This window comes from Furipterus horrens, unplaced genomic scaffold (genome assembly GCF_987537825.1).
Source record: "Furipterus horrens unplaced genomic scaffold, mFurHor1.1.pri manual_scaffold_7, whole genome shotgun sequence".
NCBI classification, from domain to species: Eukaryota; Metazoa; Chordata; class Mammalia; order Chiroptera; family Furipteridae; genus Furipterus; species Furipterus horrens.
In genome coordinates, this window is record NW_028327177.1 from 70,075,533 (window position 1) to 70,098,833 (window position 23,301).

The following is a 23,301-nucleotide window of genomic DNA, read 5'->3' on the forward strand; positions in this document are numbered from 1 at the left end:
GCGGTGCAGATAGACTCTTAAGAAGCTACACCATCGTCTCTCGAGACGGACGGCTGCCGACGACATGAAGTCCTTTCACATTTTTTATGATTCTTCCTTAAAATGAAAGTAATGGTTAAAAAGGACAGGAATTGTGAAACAGCAGATATGTGTTTAAAACCCAAAAAACTGGCAAGGGCAAAGAAGAATGTTTGTTGTTACTAAATTAGGATTTGAGACTAAATTTCTGCAGTGTTTAAAGAAGAAAAAAAGAAAGAAAGAAGGATGCTATGCTTTGTAATTATCAAGTTTAGTTGATAAGTAAACATTCAAGCTTTCTAAAGCTCAACAGTGATTTTATTTTTCAGTTAGAATTATGTCTGCACAGACCAAAGTCAATAGTTTTCGACTGTGTTGTTTTAGAACCTTACCGTGCTGAAATTTTGTTAAGAATTACATGGGTATCTATACTATGATTAAATACAACCAAAAACAAACATTCGGCTCCTTAAAAACTTCTTTTTCTCCTTTTGAATTAGAAAAGTCACGAAGAGTCATTTAGAAATTTAGAAAAGCATAAAGAAGAAATGCACCACCAGCCATGACTGGGTTCTGATCTAGCCTAGCATCGTCTTTGTCTCACCTGGTTTGTTGTAACAGCTTCCTAGCCCGTTCCCCTGCTTTCATTTCTACCCAGCACAGCAGCCAGGGAAGTCATGCTGAAATGGTGATCAGATCATGTCATTCCTCAGCTCTAAATTTCTGATGTTCCCACCTCATTCAGAATAAAAGCCAAAGCACAGGGACCTGCAGCTGCTCTGTGACCCCCTCTCTCCCACCACCCCCCACTGCTTTTTCACTGTCCTATAATCAAGGCAGGTGTGTTCCTGCTTCTGGACCACTTGCTTGGGGCATTTGCCCCTAAATATCGGCAACACTCCTCCTTCACCTCTCAGGTCTTATTTCAAAGGGCATCTTTTCAGAGAGGGCTTCATAACTAACTCTGTAAAATCAGGGGTCCTCCTACTCCCCTACCCCTTTCTCTGCTATGCCATTTTTATCATATACTATATAGTTTATTTATTTTGCTTATTATCTCTCTTCTGCTAGAATGTAAGCTCCATAAAGGCAGTGCCTTTTGTCTGGTTTTGTTTGCTGCTGTATTTTTTTTTTAAGTGCAACAAATCACCCCAAAATTAAGTTGCTCAAACAACAGTCATCACTTATCATCTCGCGATTTCAGTGGGAATGGACTTTGGGAGGGACTTGCCTGGGAGGACCTGGCTCAGCTTTTTCATGAGGTTTCAGTTAGATGTTGGCTGGGCTACAATCTCCTGAAGGCTCAGCTGGAGCTGGGGATCAGCTAGCTAAGCACATCGCTTAGGGCTGCAGCCACCGCCAGGTACCTGAGTCCTCTCGGGGAGGACCTCTCTGCAGGGGTGAGTGTCACCATGATGCAGAAGCTGACAGTGCCCAGACTGAGGATCCAAGAGAGAAAGACACTACAATGTCTGATTCAGGGAGGAAGGAGATGCCACAAGGGGCTGGTAATGCAGCTGCTCCCTCCCCTGTGCCGAAACAGTGCCAACATGTAAAGAGAACCCAACGAATATTTTTGAACCATGAATATATTCCACCACTCAGATTTTTAAAAATAGATGTATTTGCAGCCTTTTTTTCTAAGCAAATATACTATGTTGTTAATTTAAAATGAGAATTGTCTCTCCAGATGAAAATTTATAATCAATAAATGTAAACAACTGTTAAGTATATTTTTAAATGCAATATTTTATGTCTTTCTAAAATTACATCTTTTTGATATACAATAAGTTATTTCAACTCATTATTTGCATTTCTGTTTCTAGATTTTTTTTTCTGTTATAACTACATTGTGAACATTCTTTTATTTTATATAAAGCTTTGAGGGCATCTCGTAATGTTTTCTTGGGGAGCATGCCTGGGAATAAGACCTAAGGTTATGAACAGTTACAGTACAGCAATAGAATGACACTGACTTATTTATTGAATCCAAGGAATAATTAACTAAATTATTTGACAGCTAGATGATTTTGGCCTGAGATATCTGGACTTTTCAGTTGATTTGATGTCTATATAACCTCATTTCCTTTTAAATAATCTTAGCTCTCTCCTTTTCTTTTTAATATTTTACTTTTGCAATATGCTCAAATAAGGTATGAAACACTAAAAATAGGACATGAATAAATTATTTAAAAACTGCATGAGAGAACAGAAATGTAGAATGTAGGGTTTTAGCAAGGAATGTATTCTTGTCTGAAAATAAAGGACAAAATGTTTGCCTCCAGTTTCTAAAAGCTGGAATCTGAGAAGTGACTTGAGCCATGATTCACTGGAATTACCCTTTCAATTTTGAACTGAGATTTCTCCTTCTGGCATGAAACCCGGGTGATTGAGCAAGTCATTCAGCCCCTTGGGCCTCTGTGCAATCCTATGGGGAGCTCTCTCCTGGACAGCTTGCATTATGCACTCCCTGTTGTGGACCAAGTAAGTGTGAGAACTAAATGGTCGGAGACAACCAAATTAGAATTTAAAGAGCCTTTATTAGCTGGCCAGCGACTACCCACTCTCACTCCACACAGGGATTCAAGTGAGTAGCCCCGAGCCTCAGTACAAAGCTGCTTATATAGTATAAACCTGTATCCTGGGTTGGTTGGTGGGGTAGTAGCACAACACAACCCTTGTGAAGCAGGGGTGGGTCTAAGGGTATCTATGCTTGGCTAATGCATGCAACTGCAAAGCTAACATTCTGCACTTGTTTGGGGTCAACTGTTATTATGGGAGTTTGCCTGATACATGCAACTAACATTCTGTACCTTCTTGGGGGAAACTGTCACCTTGGGGGATTTTGCAAAAATGTTCTACTCTAGTTCAAGCTCCAGCACACCCTCCAGGGTAGGGTAAACCTAGGAATGGGGAGGTAAAATAATCAAAACTCCATACATCAGGTCTACAAAATCAGTACTCTTCATAAGATAGCAAATGATAAGATATTCCTATGGTTAATAAATCCCAGCTGTGCAAAGCACAGGATACAATGAATGCAGGAAACGCACTACTGGTGAGCATACTGGACTTGGGACTCTGAACACCTGGGCCGTGTCTCACTGTGGCTGGCCTCTGGGTAACTGAGGAATCTTGCTCAGCTCTCTTTCCCACTTAGTAAAATAAAATGAAAACAGCCACTTGGGTTCACATTTAGGCTTTCCAAAAGGAATACTTGGAAAAAATGTGCATCTCAGGAAAAGTCTGTGCATGTGCTATAATAAAACAGTATCAGTTCATTCTGTATCAACATCACCTTGATTTTCCCTTAATATATTATTAGACTTCATTCAATATTTTTATGGCTAGGGTTATAACTTATGAGTGCTGCTCATAACATACAATGTCTGATGCTTTCAAGAGCTGATTAAGCATGTTTGCTGCATGGAAGGATGGGCTGGATCTAGTCAATTCAAGTGTATAGTGGAAATGAAGACTGTGGCCTTGGTCAGGATTCCTGGGTTTGCTTGTCAGTATTAATCTTTTACTTGTTTACACCTGATGGCTGTGAACCAGGAAGCAGAGGCTCTTTGTTAAGGACAAAACCCACAAATAGTTATAAAGGGTTATTTAGCAAGTTAATGGGTTCATTTATTCCCATTTATTAAAATGTACATTGTAGGGGCACCAAATATTCCCTGTAAAAAGTTTCAAAGGTCTGCTAAATATGTAAATATGTAGGGGCTTCAGATGTTCTTTGTAAAAAGTAGCAAGAACTTGCTAACAAGTCTTGAAGAGAGGAATGTAGGAAGGAGTGCAGCAATTGGTGATTTACAAGCTAAAAGGACCTCAGCCTCTATCACCTTCCATTTACTTGTGTCTGGTTTATAACATTTGTGAAGGTTGTGCTTTGCAGAATGTCTAGCCCTTTGAAGATAGATTGCTTCGCAGGGAGTTTGTCCCTGGCTGAAGAGCTATGCTGCTGCTGGAGATAGCCTTATAGCCTTGCAAATTTCTGTTCCTGTTACTGCCAAGACATTCCTGTAGGCGAAACTCACAAGCCCTCTGCTGGGGGGCCTGCAAGCGGGCCCCCCTACCCCGGTGTCCTGTGACCTCAGCTTGCAAGAACTTGCAAACGAGTCTTGCTGACGCCAGCAGCTGCACGCGGCTCCTGGTGGCTAAGTCACAGAAATCCAGGGAACAAAGAGGGCTGAAGACCTAAGCCTCTTTTCCCATAGTGATAATATCGGATGTGGAGCAGACCCTTGGACCTTTGTGATTTACCGCTTTGCTCTGTAGCCCTATAGGTTAATGTTTATCCCTCTTAGTGGAATCACGTAAGCCTTTTAGTTCTGTAGCTCTATAGGTTAATGTTTATTCCTTTTAGTGGAAAGAATGTTTGTTATCATGTAAGCCTTTTTAGTTTCTATTTAGTTTTACTTTAAAAAAATTTTTTTTCTGCAACCCAATAAAAGGAATGGCAGGGCTGTGAACAATCGCTGATAACCAGAGAAAGTTATGGCCCTCCGGTCGTTGCTGGTCACTCATCCTGCTTGCTGGACTTAATCTCAGCGTCTCTTTCCACAAATATTCACGCAACACATTCCTGCAGCCCTGCCCAGCCCCCTGTTCCTAAAGCTGTTTACTGCCAAAGAAGAAACAAAGGGGGCCTTATCAGTATAAAAACTCAGCGTTTTAGACTCCATTGTAGATTGGAGCATGTTAGAGACCAGCTCAGGGTCTGCCCAACTCCTGGCCATTATTAAAATCCTTTGCTTACTTTATACACTGCTTCAGAGTGTTCAATCTCGCCTATGTAGCCGTAACAACATAAAAATTGTAAAAATAGTCTCACGAGCACCCAAATATTCTTCAGCTGCATCCATCTGTTACTGATCAAGACATATATGAGTTAGTTGCAGGCATCAGGGTACTTCAGCCCGATGGCTTCGGCATTCATCTCCTACAATCTTCCCAGCACGTCATTGCACCTACAAAAATTAACATCAGTTCAATGAGGCCACCTACATGTTGTTTGTGTCAACATTTCTCCAACTGACCCAAAGCACCTATTTTAACTTTTTTCCCCCAATGTAGGATCTGAGACTCACACATTGTGTTGGGTTTTTACTTATATTTTGTCTTTAAATTCTAGACTGTGTAAATATCCTGTCTGCCCATAACCTTTTGTCCAAAAATTTTAGCTTCTCTCTCTGATCCTTGCCTGAATCAGATATTAAATTGCCTTGCAGAAATGGTTGTTTTAATGTTTTATCATTTCATCTGTATTCAATAGCTGGCATTCTCATGAAGGACATCTTGGGTGTTTCTAAGATTTGGCAGTTATGAATAAAGCTGCTATAAACATCCACGTGCAAGTTTTTGTGTGGACGTAAGTTTTCAGTTCATTTGGATCGCATAGTAAGAGTATGTTTTGTTTTGTATGAAACCGTCAAACTGTCTTCCAAAATGGCTGCACCATACTCATTCCCACCAGCTATGAGTGAGTGTTCCTGATGCTCCACATCCTCGTCAGCACTTGGTGTTGTCGGTGTTCTGGATTTTGGACATTCTGGTAGGTGTGTAGTGGGATCTCACTGTTGTTTTAATTGGCAGTTCTCTAATGACACGTGCTGTGGGGCATCTTTTATATGCTTATTTTCCATTTATGTATCTTATCTGGTGAGGTATCTGTTAAGGCTTTGGCCTATTTTTAAATCTTGTTGTTTGCTTATTTTTGATTTTTAAGAGTTTTTTTTGTAATTTTGGATAAGTCCTTTAATATATATTCAAACTGTTCCTCAAAATTTGGTTCCTATTATATTGGCACAAATGAACCCAAATGTTCCAGAGAAAGTGGATGAGGGAAGCAGGACTTTTCCTTAGGTGCAAGAGGAGCATGAAGTTGACTGTACTTAGTGCTGTAGAAAACATTTCCTCCTCCTGTGCTGTAACCCCAGTGACAACCACAGAAGCAGAGGGCAGGCAGGCTGCACTGGAGGGTGTTCAAGTGAAATCTAAAGAACAGTTCAAACTGAGCCTATTTTATTGGTCCCCAAACAACGCAGCAGTTACCAAAAGGGGACCTAGTGAGCCATGCAGTTACCACATTGTGTGGCTGCTGTGTGGAGGGCCAGAGGAAAGGAAAGGTGGCATTTAAACAGTCACTATTCCGTCCTTATAGACGGTTCCTGCCATCAAGGAGCTCTTTGTACTAGTTTGTCCATGAGTAACACTGCACAGTTCAGTCTGAAATTTCAAAGGCATTGAACTCAAAGCCTTAGTCATCTTCGACGGTAATTATAACCTCAGCAGGTCACACAGCATCTTTGCTTTTCACCAGGAGCTGAGCACAGCCGCCCCTCCAGGAGAGAAAGTTTGCTTCCATCCAGGGCAGCAAGGCCCTGGACAATTTCTAGAATAGTTCTGAATGGGTTATTTTCCCTTCACTCTTACAAGTTCCACAAACTATGAAGCCAGTGTCTAGCTTACTAAAAGAAAAAAAGACATGTACATAATACTTAAGATGCTGAGTATTTCATAGGAAAGCTGAACACTGCTGTAAAGTGCTCTTTAAGTCTTTTTCTTTTAAATCCCCTTCTGATGAATGAAACTAGGGGAATTTCAGGGGACTGAGATGGGATTTGTGTATGACAAACATCTGTAGTTTTAGTCTTTCTATATTGAGAAGCAGTGGTTGGGGCATTTTTAAAAATGGCTGACTACACTTAGTTTCCTTCAAGATAATAAATTTGTCATAAGTCAGTAACCTGGACTTGCTCCTAGAGGTAGTTAATAATTTTGAAATATTAAGGTCTGGCCAAGGTTCTGATGATTCAAACCTATACTACTGACTATCAAGCAGGACAGAGTAGCTCTCTGCCAATACCTTGAAGGTGTAATTTCTAAGTATACAAAGACGTAAGTGGACTGTATATGTTTTATCCTATGTCACCTCCCTCATACTGATATTTGATGAAGATTTTAATTTTTATGAAATTTCTAAAGCAGTATCAAAGCTCCTGTTGGGGAAATGTCAAGTCTTTAGGATTAGCAGTCTTATATGAATAGTACCAAAGCTTTACCACATGCTAGAGAACACACTTGATTAAAAATGTTAAATCACCTGAAAAATAAAATGTGCAAGCCTTTAGGATGGTATAAAAATAACAAAGGTGATTACTTCTTGGAGCACATCTCTGAGAGGGCTTGCTGAGTGTGCAAGGCCACGGAGCATTCAGGAGAGGCCTGAACACTCTACTCCTGCGGGTGCAAAGTGCGGCAGAACTTGGGGACCCAGGCACCCAGGCTTGCTTGGTGACTTCACCCTGGGCCACATCACGCAGAGGGTGACAGAGAGCCAGAGGGATGTGGGTGCTTTCTGTGGGGCCAGGACCAGTCACTGAGCCCTTCTGATCTGCGGCATTTGCAGTATCTTCCTCAGCGCGTGCTGGGAGGACTTCGTGCAAAATGTGGACAAACGTGTCGGCCCGACAAGGCGCGTCCTTCACGAATTACTTTTGGGGTTTGCCGCCTTCCTGGTTAGCCTGGTTGTTCCTGGTTGTTCCGGGCTTGCAATCACTGCCACCAGGGCCACCCCCGGTCACTCACAGCCTGGGACCGCCTACGGGCAGCGATTCTTTCTCTGAGGACTCGTGCGGCAGGCGGGAAACCCCCTGAACCTTCCTCCCCCTTCCTTCGTTGCCGCCCCACCGCCCACCTTTTTCTGGGTTCAGAGGAGAAGAGGGACCAGGGCTCCTGCCTCTGTCCAGCCCCATGCGCGCCCCCTGGCGGCTGGCCGAGCGCCCCGGCAAGCTCTGGGCCAAAAGTGCATACCGCCCCTAATTGTGCGGCTCCGCCCGAGCTCCCTGCTAACCCGCCCGCCCGGACCATGTCACGGCTCAGCTGGGGGTACGCGGAACACAACGGTGAGCTACCAGCGGACAGACTAGCCGGGGTGGTTGGGTGGTCAGAGATCAGGGGTCAGGAGTCCCGCTTAGCGCACGCAGCCGCTTGGACACCTGGGTCCCCTGTCCTGGGCCCTCGGGGACGGCGTGCGGGGGCGGCTCTTGGGGCGCTGGTATGGGGTGACAGCGTGCCAGGGGCCCCCAGACCCCAAACTTCACGTCGGTCGGTGCACTGCCCTTCAGAAGCCGGGGGTGGGTGGCGTGGGGGGCACTTGCCCTGGTGACAGCATTTTTGGATTAAAGGTGGTCTGAGAACACACTTTAATGACTCACTCGAGGACAACTTCCTTTTCAGTCTTGTAAGCTCATTATTCACTCTGGGGAAAGAAATCATGGAAAATACGTGGAAATATATTTAAGAAATTTGAATAACTTGAATTGCAACTCTGAAAACTCAGGTTCCCTTCTTGGCAACCCAAAGACTGCCGTGTTTTCGGCAACTATGACACTTGCCACCACCCTGCGCCCCTGCTTGGCTCAGGCGCGAGCTTAGGTTCTTTCTGAAAGGTGAAGGTGGAGCTCAGGCTCCTTCCAGTCTTCCCCTCCTCTCCTTTGGTGCACACCCTGCAGACACTGAAGATCAATAAAGTGTTACTGAAATTAAAACACGTGGGCAAAATGCACTTACTGATGGATGCAGCAGTGGTAAGACATGTACAATACTTTTCTTTTTGTCTATCCTAAACTATCAAAAGTAAAACATTCTTATTTTTTATGTTATATTGAAGTGAACTTATTCTTTCAAATACTTTTTATTTGAACAAATTGCAAAGTGACACCAAGAAAGCCTTATAGTGAATCACTCTCAAAATTAGTCCTGTGAATAATAATAATGATGATAATAATTTTTGGACTAATAGGTATATTATTGAACAGTTGTATAATAGAATTTTATAGAAACAACTTTCACAAAAAATGTTTCACTTCTTTTTAAAACATTTTTATCCTCATCAGAAGACATTTTTTTCTCATTGCTTTTTAGAGACAGAGGACAGGTTACCTTCTATACATGCCCAGACTGGGGATTGAACCCCACAACCCAGGCATATGCTCTGACTGGGAACCCACAACCCTTCACTTTCAGGACTATGCTCCAATCCACTGAGCCACACCAGTCAGGGCAGAAAAGTTTCACTTCTAACTGTAGCCTTTTGAAGTTATGATTAACTTGCCAATTAAAAATGGCAGCAGGTAATATTTAGGACTTTAAAAATAAAACAAATAATTTGGGTGGATTACTTTTTGTTGGCAGCTATAATTATAATCTTGCATTTTGCTAATTTACCATTTTTGTTTAGATTTTTAAAATTTTCCTCTCTGTTGAAATAAATTATATTATTATTTTTAATACTCACCAAAGGATATGATTATTGATTTTTAGAGAGAGAGAAGGGGGAGGGGGAGGGAAAGGGAGAGAGGGACAGAGAAACATGGATGTGAGAGAAAAACATGGATCAGTTGCCTCCTATATGCACCCCAACTGGGTATCGAACCCACAACCTAGGTATGTACCATGGCGGGGAATGGAACCCAAAATCTTTTGAACAACACTCCAGCCAACTGAGCCACCTGGCTACGGATGTATTATTATTATTAATTAATAGTTACTGTGTACCAGCAGTAATTATGGTTAAGAAGAATAGTGTTTTTGATCAATGAGTATTGATTATTCTCTAATATGTTAGAAAACATTGAAGCTATCTTTAGAAAATTTAAAAATCCTTCTTAGGAAAGCCATGAGCAAAGACTGATTTCATAGTTCTCTGAGAGTTGCTGGGCTATTCCCTGCTTTGGAAGCAATAGCACTCTGAGGGCAACATCTTTGAGTAGATCCCACTGGAAATGATACATTTTGGCTGGTGGGTCTGATGTTCTTTTCTGTTTAGAATGGCAAAGGCCATGAATGAGCAGATGACATGAGGCCTTGGAAGGGGGGAACCACTTTCACAAACAACTTAGAATATCTTTCGCTAAACTTAAGAGTTTTGGGCTTAGTTTAGAAAGTGTGACAATTACTGAAAACAATATATCACTTGGGTATTCAAAAGCTCCTGAATTAATGGAAGAAACAGCATATGAGGTCTATCTGAAAAATGTACAGCCGTTGTTATTATAATGAGAACAGTTTGTGTGACATCCGTGTAACTTGGCAGTCCAGGAGAGTGGGCTGGAATGTGCATGCGTGAATAATGATGGCTTCACTGTACTAGTCAGGGGTGCGCAGTAAAGTGAATATGTGTACTGTGTGGCTGTCACATTCAAAATGACTGAGCAGGTAGAGCGCGAATCTGCATCAAATTTTGTGTTAAGCTTGAACATTCCTCCGCGGAAACTCTTCGGATGATTCAGAAAGCCACAGCTATGAGCAACTGGTGACTGACAGCTTCTTCACGACAATGTACCAGCTCTGGCATCATGTCTCCTGCAGAGTTTTTTGGTGAAACATCCAATCACCCAGGTGACTCATTCTCCCTACAACCTAGATTTGGCACCCTGAGACTTCTGGCTTTTCCCAAAACTAAAATCACCTTTGGTAGGGAAGAGATTTCAGATTTCAGGAGATTCAGGAAAATACAACAGGGCAGCTGATGGCAATTGGGAGAACTGTGTGCGGTCTTCCAATCAGGTGCCTGCTTTTTATTAATCCTTGTTCTCTGTTCAACCTCAAGCATAGTGCATTGCCCTCAACAGCTATTTGTTGAATGAAATCACTTGTTTAGGCATCAATGTCCTATGTACAATGTTTCTTGTATCTTGTGTCTTCTTCAAGAAAGGTTTCTATTTTTCATATTACATGGCTGGATACCTTCTGGAAAGACCTCATATATCTCTCCTTAAGAACCATGTTTAAATGTGTTTAAAGTTGGAGGTTTTGAAAAACCTTTTAAAGGGGGGCCTCTTAACAGGCAGGGTAGTTAATATTTAATGTTGAGTATTTCAAAATAGTTCTGGTTATAAAGAACTGGAAATGGAGAGTAAAGTAATTAGGAGAAAGAAACTGTTTACTGATTGGAAAAGTCAACAATATGTTGCAACACACACATTGAATATTTGAAATCTAATTCTCTATGTTAAGTCACACTTAGTGGCTGTGAAATAGAAAACGTTTTTCGTATTAAAAAAAGACTAAATTGTATACACTGAATACTAGAAAGGTGTGTGAGAGTACACAGTAAATAAAGAAAAGCAGTTCTTTTTTCTGCAGTAAGTTGTAAGCAAGGACTTCTGATTTTCAAGTTGCCTTGAAGTCCAAAACATCAGATTCATGAGAGAACAACTTCTGAGTTGTGTGTGTGGTTGTGTATTCATGCTGTGATGTTTTGTACAGGAAGCTTATGTATAGGAAGATATTTATGCTTCCTTTTTTGCCAAAATAAGGAATAATCACAGGCATGAGATTTAGAGATCAAAGCCATTGCTAATTGTTACATATTTGCCTCTCTTGAAATATTATTCTTAATCTTATCTTTTAAAAATATTTATTTTTTTGTGTTGTTAGTCACCAATGTTTAGCTAATAGTCGTGCTGTGTCATTTTTAAGTCCTTGAGTTTTGGGGAAACCAGGTCAGTTGGCTGGTGAGGAAAGAAGAGCTTAGTCAGTGGTCCTGAGCTTTCCTTAGCTAGTGGTGGCTGCATTGGCTGCAGAAGAGTGAAGGAGACAATAACCTCTCATCTATAACTGATGAAGGTCTGTTGATGGACCTGGGGCTTGCTTAGAGCTACCACCTTGCTGTTGGTTCTGAGAGGCAAAATTTGCATGGAGTCTTCCAGAGAAATGTGGAAACTAGACAAGGGAATTGTTGGGTTATTGGTTCACATCAATTTACCAAATGTGTCTGATTTAGGAACTTGATGCAGTTTTGGCTTTTGAGTAGAGGATCAGGGTGACCATTGTCTTGTGCTTTGGAATTCAAATGTAACATTGGCAAAATAACCACAGAAGGACCTCCTGAAATGTACAAAGAGAGAAATAAACACTGTTACCTGACTCCACTGTAGAAAATCCATAAAGCTACATTTCCTGACATGGTGCAGCCATTATATTGGATCATCCCATGTGAGAATTTATATGTTACCTATTGCGCATCCCTGGTCATGGAATGAAGGATGGGTGGCACCTAAAGATACCACTGAGTGATGGAAGAAAGAAGGAGGCATTCTTAAGAACTCACCCTTTCTGTGCTGCAAGCTTACTCAGCTTTTTTAATTCTTTCAGCTGTAAACTTGGTGAGCTCTTACCACAGCGCATTCTTGGAGCTGAGACTGAACTTCGTTGTTCTCAGTGATTAATTGTGCTGTTGTTTTTAGTTTGGTAGAATGGTACCTTTGGAAAGTACCTTATAAAGCGTACTTGCTCTTTTGTCTACAAGGATTTATTTAATTTTGAAAATGAATGCAGGTAAACCAAGAAGTTTCCATACCTATAGTAAGAGCAACTAGCTTTGTAAAAACAGCACCACACAATTAGATGTGAAGGTCCTGAGGATGAAGACCTTATTTTATTAATCCTTGTTCTCTCTTCAACCTCAAGCACAGTGCATTGCACTCAACAAGTATTTGTTGAATGAAATCACATGTTCAGTCCATTTCTTTTGGTCCTGTGTGTTCAAGGTCCTGTTCACTGGAATGAACTTTTCCCTATTGCTGATGGGGACCAGCAATCCCCAATTGAGATTAAAACCAAGGAAGTGAAGTATGACTCTTCCCTCCGACCTCTTTGTATCAAGTATGATGCAAGCTCAGCAAAAATCATCAGTAACAGTGGCCATTCCTTCAACGTTGACTTTGATGACACGGAGGACAAATCAGGTTGGCTTTTTCAGGGTCAGGGGGGTATTGATGAGGAGCTTGGATGATTGGATGGTACATTGTTTTCTGTCATATTTGAAACACCTGTGTATTGTATGTCCCTGTTAGTACTTTGCTGGAACTTGTAATAAAAGTTCCGTTAGGTTAGTTCGTGGGACAGTGTCTTTCACATTGTCAATAAATAATGGGCCAGCCAAATAAAACTTTAGTATTATTTATATATAACAAATTAGATAAATGAAGTAGAAAAGAATGTTTCCTTAAAATGAACATTTAGTCCTTCTTCAAACACAGTTATGGTCCAAAGAAATAGATGGTATCAACTTTAAAAATAAGATGAGAGTGAATATTAGAGAGAATAATATTTTAAAGCTTCTGACAAATTATTTTTAGTTTCATTCTAATATTAAGATGACACTGTATTTGCTCTACTACTAATAAAGATAGTTAAAATTTTTAAATCCTTATGTGGAAGTAAGTTTTCACTTACTCAGCTTTGGTTTAATAATAATTTCCTGTTTTTATGTGAGTAAAAATTATAAGCCCATAAAATTTCTTCTTCATACTGGTCAAGTTTGTAAAAGTGATTCATATTATTCAGGGCATTGCAAAAATGGACAAAGGAAGATTAACACTTGATATTTGGGGTAGAGGAGGGACCTCTCTTTTCATATATGTTCAATTGTCTTTTCTTCACCCCCTCGCTTGAATCTGAGTTAATAAAAATGGTTGATGTAATGGGCTCATAGATATGGTCATATAGTAAGTAGTCCAAGGCTTTCAAATATAAAGTTTACACCATTCACAATCATAGTTGGATATTATTTATAATATCTCACATGTAAAAAACAAAACAAAACTGAGGCTACACTCCTAGTTCTAGAATAAGAAGTGATTGGAATGTACTTTACTATTACACTCACTGGTCCTAGAGTGTGCTCTTTGGTGATCCTCAGGTCACTCCAGTAGCAACCTTGTACTTCGGCCATTGTATTTATTGATCAGGTACTATTTTAGCTATTGAGGACACAAAGGAACAAGACAGATCCACCTTAAAGGAGTTTGTAGCCTAATGGGATAGACAGAAACAGTATGAAGAGGGAAATGCAGTGCTTTTTAAATTAGTTTTCTGATTGTGTTGTCAGCCTTGCTTATTATTCAAGGCAGCTGACCACAGTGTAGTTTCAGAAAATGAGTAGGATTGACAAGTTACTAACAGTGTTAAAAGTCAGATGTAATAGAGTAATGCATATGTTTCTAGTTTTACAACATTGTTGAGCTTTGAGGCATACAGCAAATAACAAAGACCATTTTATTAAGATACTACATGTTCCCCAATCATTTATGGCATTTAACTCTGGTTTCTTAACCTCTGTAGACTTCTTATCTAAGTACATTATTTGAAATAATTTTTTTTTTTATTCTGAGTGAACTGGTAAGTGGGCTCTATATGTATGCCAACGGTGATTTTGGAGAAATGATCTCTTATTTTTAGACTTAAGATGGAGATTGTAATATATATTTACTCATCTAGGCTGGAAAATAAGATAAATAAATTGGCACTTGAAAACACTAAATAATTCTCATTAAAGATATTTTTGCCACCATTATTTATTTTATACCATAGTTTAACTGTTTTATTATAAACTATCTCAAAGTCAGTGCTAAGTTAACCATAATATTTTGACTCATTTCCCCCACACAGTGCAGAGCCCTGCTCTGAGAGTTGGTCTTCACATTAGACATTGTTGGTCATGGTCACAGGTTGGATATTTTAGAGGAAACACTCACATGTGGAGTCCAGCCATGTAAGGTGTCAGGCAAGCTTCACTGTGTAGCTAAATGCAGCTGTGCTAATCTGTATTCAAAGGAGGCTTGCCAGAGATCAGCCATGATGCTTGGACTTTTCCCTGATGATGTATGCTTTTTGTGTCATTGTCTTTCTCTTGAGCCAGCTTGTTTGTGTCTTCTCCGGAAGTCAATTCCACACTGATTACTCGAGCCTTCTAATGTGCATTTTAGCTGTGAAAGGATGACTTCCTGGCTCAGCTCAGATCTTACTGTGCCACAGGTGAGGAAAAAACAGGACAACAGGGATGTTAATTTCACTTGAAGGCCATTGCATCCGTGCTGTCAGCTGTCACTTAGGAGCATGTGCCTTTCAAGTTAATTTATCTATGAACCATCTTGGAGAGCTGGGCTGCTCCATGGAACTCAGGATACACCCTGCACACCATGTCCTTATGCACAGAGCCTGAAGTCCTCCGATAAACAGAGGAAGTCCTTAACCATGTGTTCCATACAAATGTGTATTGTTGACTCTCTCACCTTTTAAAATGTTTGTTTTCACTCCTCAAACACCTAAAAGTTGGATTCCTGTCAGCAAACTCAACAGCACATTTACAAAACTTTCCTCAGAGGATACAGACATGTTGAGCAATTCAGGGAGATGTGGGCTGGGGCAGCACGCAGAAACACTTTTCTTGCTAACAATTTAAAATGTGTTCATGTTTAGTTCTACATGGGGGTCCGCTCACTGGAAGATACAGGTTGCAACAATTTCACCTGCACTGGGGGTGTGCCGATGACCATGGCTCTGAGCACATGGTGGATGGAGTGAGGTACGCCGCCGAGGTAAGCCATCCAATGCAGGCTCGTGACTCATATCTGTCCTCTCTAGTAGGAGGAAAGAGACATGGAGGAAAGCTTCCTTGACCCCAAATAGGTCCCGAGCCTATTAGGCATCTTAGTCTATGAAATTGCTTTATTCCATCAGTATAAGTTTATCAGTGTAAGAGCTGTGAATGGCCCTTCTGAGTCTTAGAGGAACTGTTGGACACTTGTGGAGATTAAATAACTGATCCAGGAAGCATCAGATCTGTCTGATACCAGTTACAGACTCTTTCTACAATGTCTGTCCTATTTCCTGGAAGGCCAGTGAGAAGGGAGAGAAGGGTTTGTTTTAGGCCCAACTGTGTGCATATAAGATATATACTTATATCATATAAAATCCATATTACAGAGGTGATAATAAATGGCAAAATTCTTCTTGGGGACAAAAACAAAGACACAAACTCTTCTAAACCCTCTATTACTTCTACATTTACAGCTATGAAATGGGATCTCTGTCAATCATTCAGTTGCTAGTGAAGCAGAACACAATAGTGTCTCTGATTTCTTTTTCACTAGGAAGTTACTCCTTTTCTTTATGATTATCTTCATTAAGTATACTCTACTTTTTCTAATCCTCTGGCTAAAGGACAAAGCATAACATGCTCAAGTTTTAACACCGTTAGATACTGCTAATCCCCAACTTTACCATGAGGTGGAAGTGAATTATCGTATGACTCGGCCATGGCTACCTCAAAGAAAACAGTGTGGCCTGAGAGCTGTGTAGGCAGATAGAGGATGTTATAGGCAGGTTCAGCATTCCTTCATTTTATCAGAGTTATTGAGCTGGGGAGTTAGACCCTCCTTTGTAGCACATGTACATGTGCTGTTTGGAGCTATTAACGAAATGTTCATTTGAGACCAGGGGCTCCCCATGTGGGAGCTGCTCTGTGACAATGAACAAGGATGTCCAGAATGTGGAAAGTGGCACCTCAAGTTCGTATGATATCTCAGTTTATATCCTCAAGTAGTTTTCCTGTTTGCTTTGTGAAGTTTTGTGTCTAAACTTAACATATTCTAAATCTAAAAATCTCTGTGGGGCTGAAAAGCTGGCTTTGAGTCACTGCCTTGTCATTTTCCAAAGCAGCTCCAGAAAAGTGGTTCCACCTTCCACACACCTGAACATGGATTCTCAGGGCGGTTATCTAAGTTGATGATGGTCTCCCAAGAATGACCCCATTATCCTGCATTGTGCCAGAGGCTCAGAGTTCTGATTTGCAAGGACTCTTTGTAGATGTTCCTTCTTGAAGTGGGTAAAGCTTCAACTGGAACAGCTTACTGGGCTTTAATGTATATTAGAAGATCTTTCTCATTTCGTTAGTTCATTTGTCCCTGAACTCCTGCATTCCTTCATTCACTCTAAGAACTTACTGAGATCCTACCTCATCCCTGATCTTTGCCCAACTTACCATGCTTGTCCCAAAGGGAATGCCAGGCAGAAGTGGGGACAGTCAGGGCTGCCTCAGACTGACTGTCCTGCTTCTCACTGTGGAGGAGCAGGAGTGAACCAGGCAGCAGGACAGATAGCAGTAGATCTTCCCAGAATCATGCGTGGCTCAGGTGAGAGAGAGCCCACACATTGAAAGGAGAGAATGCCGTGTGATTAGAGCATGGACCACAGTGGGGTTATGGCAGAGGCCTGGTGGCAAAGGCTGGTAGGGCTGTGAATTATATTCTAAGTTGAGGAGAAGTTACCAACTGTTTTTGAATTGGAAAGTGATCATTTTTGCACTTAAATATATAACTTAAGGTATGATTTGAATAATATATTTTAAGTGCAGAAATGATCACAGCTCTGGGGGAGTCAAGGTAACAGTGCTGGTGGCCAAATGGCCGGCAGGAGGTACAGCATCTGTGGGATTTCTTAGTTGATGGGATTGAGGGTGACAGAAAAAGGAGGCAGGTGTATGCTGTGACCTAAGGATGCTGCTGGAGAGGGAGAAAGTTTGGTGACAGCTCAAAGTTGGCAGGTTGCTGCAGGCAGACAAAAACCACATGAATGGTACAGGGTAAGTACTCTGATAGGACTATTACTTCGTGAACTTGTAGAGTGACTGAGTGCTTAGGAAGGGCCCCTTTGAGATGCTATGTAAATTGAAATCGAATGACTAGAAGCCTCTCTGAGAAAAGCCAGTGAGAGTGGGTACAGCAGGTACAGGTGCTCTCGGGCAGGAGCCAGGTCAGTGTTTTTGAGAAGGCAAAGATGTTGGCTTCCAGGATTGGAATTAACGGGAGAAGTCATAGCAATATCATAGAGAGGCAGGTGGGGCCATGCCACATGGGCTATGTGGGGCTGTGTGGGGCCCAGCGAGCATTTAGGGTTGACCCCTAGTGTAGCAGGATGAAGACAATGGGAGGTTTTGAGGAGGGGGATGGTAGCACTCTGCTTTACATTTTGTAAACACAACTAGCTGCTCTATGAACAAGAGGCTGGGCTAACAAGGAAACCAGGAGACAAGATTAGAAGGTTGTGGAAGTAGTTTTTCCAGCTACTTTTGTGCCTGACTTCAGGACCATCATCATGTTGTGTCCACTTAATAAATAAAAAAGAGAAAGAAAACCATGTAAAGCTGTGACATATGAAAATTTGATTTGGAGCTGAATATGATGACTTGTGACACTACAGACAGATTGACAGGATGTAAATCATGAAAAGCTTTAACCCAAGAGTTACACATCTATGATAAGTAAGCTAACAGTCACAGCATGTTTGAAACTCTACCTGGTTACAGTTTATGCCTAATATATATAAGTATATTAAATATGTAGTTGAGCATAAAACTACGTTTTCAACATTATGGTGATTTTTGGCATTCTAAGCATATTCTGTGTCAATAGTACACAGTTTAACAATACTAAAGTTGAAAAATATTATTATTCAGAAATTATTTTCCAATAGGGGAGAATCTTATCATTTCCATTTTTACAGTGGCTATAATAACTTCTTGTCATGGAGCTCAAATCACTGGGGCTGTCACTGTTAGTCAGGAAATGTGAGTTTGATCTTTCTCAATTCAAACACAAATGCTAATGGAGATTACACCAGCTCCTCTGAAGGTGTTGCAACTGGTTAAGCAAGTTGTGTGGGAGAGAGGAGTCTTTGTTTAAAACAAACAAAAGATTTTCCTTTCTCTAGTTTCCTATGTTTCAGACAGTTGTTGCTCTTGAGCCAGTAGAAGGATATACAGATTCTTTTCTCTTTGGTTACACATTTATTTTCTAATCAGTTGTGGTTGTAAACCTAAGGAGTTGCCTCCCATATTTCTGTCTCTGGTGTCATCTCTTACCAAGTGCGCTGGTCCGTGGGCATCAACGTTGATGTCCTTTCCTGGCCCTCCCAGTGGAGCATCACCCATCCCCTGTGAGCTGAACGGAGTGTGGTTCATCATCCAGTGCCTCAGAGTTTCTTCCTTCTTACTGTCTCACACAACCTGGGGCATGGGAACCACTGTCTCTTTCTGAGTGGCCAGTCTTCCTTCACTGTTTGGGTTGGGGGATATGCACTGTTTCATAGTTTTATAGTTCACTACGTATGGTCATTCTTCATTATTCAGAAATTCCCCATATTAGCTGCCCATAAGATGTCGTCGTCGGCAGCTGTCTGTCTCGAGAGACGATGGTGTAGCTTCTTAAGAGTCTATCTGCACCGCCGAGAATGGTTGTGCAGTCCGACTCGGGAGTGACACGGTATCTGTCTCCTCCCGTGTTGAATCGACATCTTGCTATGACGCTGGAGTGTCCTCTCCAGTGAAGCTGAAGCTACAGAGCCTGGGCAGGGTGATATGGAGGGTCTGCTGTTGCCCATGCAGCAGACCCCCCCTCTCTTCGCAGCTGAAGGATCCAAGGGAAAGACGGAGTCAATACAGCTTGGCTTCAGGTGCGCCGCAGTAGTTGCCGGTGTTGACTACAACGTCAAACCGCCTTAGGGACTCCGGCTCCGGATTTTCTGTCGGGGTTTACTCCCTTAGCCTTTCCCCTGAAGAGGTATGCCGCAAGGCAGCGGAGGTTTTTTGGAATCAGAGTTTTCCTTCTCTGATGTGCCCTGACTGGAAGATCGAACCAGCGACACTTAGCTCGCAGGCCGACGCTCAATCCACTGAGCCAAACCAGCCAGGGTGACCATAAGATGTAAAGTCACATTTAAAAGATGGGATAAAAATGTGTTTGAGTATACTAAATTCTCACTCTAACAGTTAGCTAGAAAGGTGATTTGTGCCTGAAACCCTTCATATTTCCTCCCTGAGGGGCCAGAGGCATGACTTGAAGTAGGTGTTATCTGAACCCATTTCTCTCATGGGTCCTTGGACAGAATGACCTGGTGAGGATCTTGGCTGTGTCATCAGGGTTTGTCCCATTGCCCTGTGGCTTCCATCTCAGTTTGTCCTTCCCTGAACCAGGAATGCAGACCCTCTAGGAGTGGCTTTCTGCCTTGCTATGTGTTATTCTGCAGCCTGTCCATTTGTCCATATGTTTGGGACACTGTGCTGTGTACGGTGGGAAGACATGTGAGACACTTTTGGGTTTGGCAAAAGGCCAGCTGCACTGGGGACAAGTTTGGAAGTTGGTGAAGCTGCTTTCTAGAGTTCCAGGTCCTCCACTGACCCCTCCCCTTCTTCCTCCCCCATCCTCAGTAGGACCAGATACCTCTCCTTTTTGTCCTCTGGCACCTCTGCTTCCAAGACCTGAAGGCCTTTTTTCCTTATTAAAACATTATCTCAGCAAAGAATCTGAACATAGTCCTAGAACATAGTGTGTGAATACTGCTTAAAATAGTTACTCTTAAGAAGAATTTGCATTTTCAAGCCATAAAAAGTCTTCAGCTACAGTGATGAGCACATGACTGGGCTGTCCCAAGAACCACTGGCACTATCCTCCTGGCAGGATTGACCTCCCACCTGCCTCTCAGTCCCAACTCTGCCACTAGCTGGCATCTGATTTCAGGCTGTCCAATTGCAGTCCCAGGTGTGGGACACATGGGAGCCCTAAGTCACTTTGGAACAGTGGCTGCATATTGTTTAGGCTCAAGGAGTATGGCAGTATATACACTCTGGAGCCCTTCTAAACAACAATATAGACATGAGTGTGTATAATACATTATGTATATAAGCCCATAGGCCCAGAATGTTTGTATATATGTTTCATTTGCATTTATATTTTTGAGAACTTAAAAATTAATAATATTGGAGTTAAGCTGTGTTCTTCCTTTCTAGCTCCACGTCGTTCACTGGAATTCAGACAAATACCCCAGCTTCATGGAGGCAGCTCATGAGTCTGATGGACTAGCTGTCTTGGGAGTGTTTTTACAGGTTAGAATCCACTGGTTTCAATTGAACTAATTAATCAGCCATGTTGGGTAGAGTTTCAGTCATGGAATGGACATTCTACCATTTTTTAATAGCAAACTAGCTCTAGGTTTAATGTTTTCCTTGTGAAATGGATATTAAATTTCTATATGTTTATAGTTCATCTCAGGGCTCAGAACTATCCTGGGAGCTTTGTGTTATGATCACTGCTGTTGTCCATTGATCATTTTTATTGACTAGCAGCAACAACAGTAGTGCCCAAAGTAACAAGTGAGCCCCTAAGAAGGAAATCTTTATTCTAGGTTCTTCTGTTTGTACAATATTTAGAGACACAGGGCAGAGTGGAGCTCAGCTCCCTGATTCTTGAAGCACTGGTTTGATCACAATGGTTTATTGTTCCAAATGTAATAACCATTTTTTTGTTGTACTTTTTTGTGTCTTATTCACACGTGATCAGACAGGTATCGTTGTGGTCACACCTGTGGGTGGGTGGGGCCGCTCTACTCCTACTGGGACCACATTCTTGTAGGATGTTCCTTTTTGTTCTGATTCCCACTCTAATGGGAAAGAAGTACATACATTTTCCTGAGGAATTCCACTCAGGATGACACATTGCCTTGATTTGAGACCTCTAGTCATTTCAGGTTGAATGTGGAAGATGTTTTTCCTCTAATGTTTTGATGTCACAATAGTCTGGATGGAGGATCTGAAAGTCACACCTGGTTTCATAGTGCAGGTATGATTGGACTTTCCTAAGCCAGGCTTCTCTCAAGTTCACCTGCATCTGAAATGTTCATAAAGTTGAAGAAATAGGAAGCTGCTACTACCAATTTGGGGATGAAACTTATAGTTCGGTCAAGGAGCCCTGTAATATTATCTTGTTCAGATTTTTCACACAGGATAAGGTAAAAGAGAGCTTCGTTATAGAGAAATCACTGTTTGTTCTGTTCTGGCTTAGGTTTTTTGTTTTGTTTTTTTAAGGAATTTAAAAATAGTGACTAAAATGGAGTAATTCAGACCTGATTTTTGACAGTAACCATTTCTTGTGAAATTTCATATTTTCAGATTGGCGAATATAATCCCCAACTGCAAAAGATTATTGACATTTTGGATTCCATTAAAGAAAAGGTAAAATTAATTCCTATTAATTAGGAATTAATATATTAATTCCTAATATATTCTTTGTTTTCTGCTGAATTCTCTTGCCTTCTTTTAAAAACATAGGCCTGAAACAGCATGTGTGCTGCCTTCTCTGAAGCACATTGGAGCATCCTTGACCTATAGAGCAGAAGTAACCTGTCACCCCTTATGTCCTGAAATCTATTTATGTATAATTGTTTTTTGTTACTGGAGTTTTACAGAATAAGCCTTTACCTGCAATACATTTTAAAACCACTTATATGAAAACAAATCTTGTCCTTCTCAAATAAACCTAAGTGATGCTCAACTTCCTCTAAATTTTTTAGGTTAATGCAGATTCTCTTTAAAATACAAGAGACAACTACTAAATAATTCCATAAATGAAGAAATTCCAGTGAAATTATATTTTATTGGATGTATGTTTTTGAGGTATCTGGATAGGTTTCCCATTGTAATCTGTGGCATTCTCTTTTCTGCCCTAGGGTAAACAAACTCGATTCACGAATTTTGACCCATTATGTCTGCTTCCTCCATCCTGGGACTACTGGACTTACCCTGGGTCTCTCACCGTCCCACCTCTTTTTGAGAGTGTCACGTGGATTGTTTTAAAACAACCTATAAGTATCAGCTCTCAACAGGTACACCACTTCTCCAGGATCATCTCATCCCCCAAAGCAGCGGTTTTCAACCTTTTCATCTCATGACACACATAATTAATAAAATTCTGAAACACCAAAAAAAATTTTTTTTGCCAATCTGACCAAAAAAATAGGTATAATTTTGATTCATTCACACTGGATGGCTATTGTTGTATTGGCTGTTGTCATTTTCTTTTTTTATTTGACAATGTTAAGGGAAAAGAGGTCAGTGCCCCTGACTAAATAGTCAGGTACTGCATGTTTTAAAGATTCTTGAAGCACACCAGTTGAAAATCGCTGCCCTAAAGGAAACTGGGCTGATTTTTTTTTAACCCTGCTTTAGTTTCTGCTATGCTATGAAGGCTGTGTTTTCCCCTCATTAATCTGATGGTGGTTTCACCAGATGAGATTTACATCCCTTTCTTTTCTGACCTTCTGGGATTTGGTGATTTCTTCCCCACCTTTCAGAAATGCCATGTGCACACACTGGTGGAAGTGAGACTCCCCGTCGACGGCATCACTGTTTGCTTCTGCTGCTTCTTATTTGATCTGGGACATAAAGGGATTGGTTACAAAGTGAAAATCAGGAGAGAGGCTGCTCTTAAAAGGTGTCATTCTCCTTTCCACCTCAGTCCCCAGACCTGCCCCTCCTATAGTTTTCATATTCAAAATGTAGACAGTGAAAGCAGGCACAGACGTCTGTGCCTGCTGAGTGTAAGAAGAAATCTATGTGATTTTTTGCCTTTTTTTTTTTATTTTTTTTATTTTTTATTT

The 23,301-nt window shown here is 41.2% G+C and overlaps 1 protein-coding gene across 2 annotated transcripts in view; it reads left to right on the forward strand.

The window, feature by feature from the left end:
* The first annotated feature begins 7,739 nt into the window (after positions 1-7,739).
* Positions 7,740-23,301, forward strand: part of LOC150004615 (carbonic anhydrase 13) — a 34,593-nt gene continuing 19,031 nt past the window's right edge. Inside the window, exons 1-6 of one of the 2 annotated variants that reach the window (XM_090283785.1) lie at positions 7,740-7,928; positions 12,579-12,776; positions 15,292-15,410; positions 20,657-20,752; positions 21,815-21,877; positions 22,372-22,527. In XM_090283785.1, coding sequence (XP_090139911.1) covers positions 7,892-7,928; positions 12,579-12,776; positions 15,292-15,410; positions 20,657-20,752; positions 21,815-21,877; positions 22,372-22,527 — 669 coding nt within the window. In that variant the 5' untranslated portion in view covers positions 7,740-7,891. The remainder of the gene's footprint in view (positions 7,929-12,578; positions 12,777-15,291; positions 15,411-20,656; positions 20,753-21,814; positions 21,878-22,371; positions 22,528-23,301) is intronic. The other variant, XM_090283786.1, reaches the window with a different exon arrangement.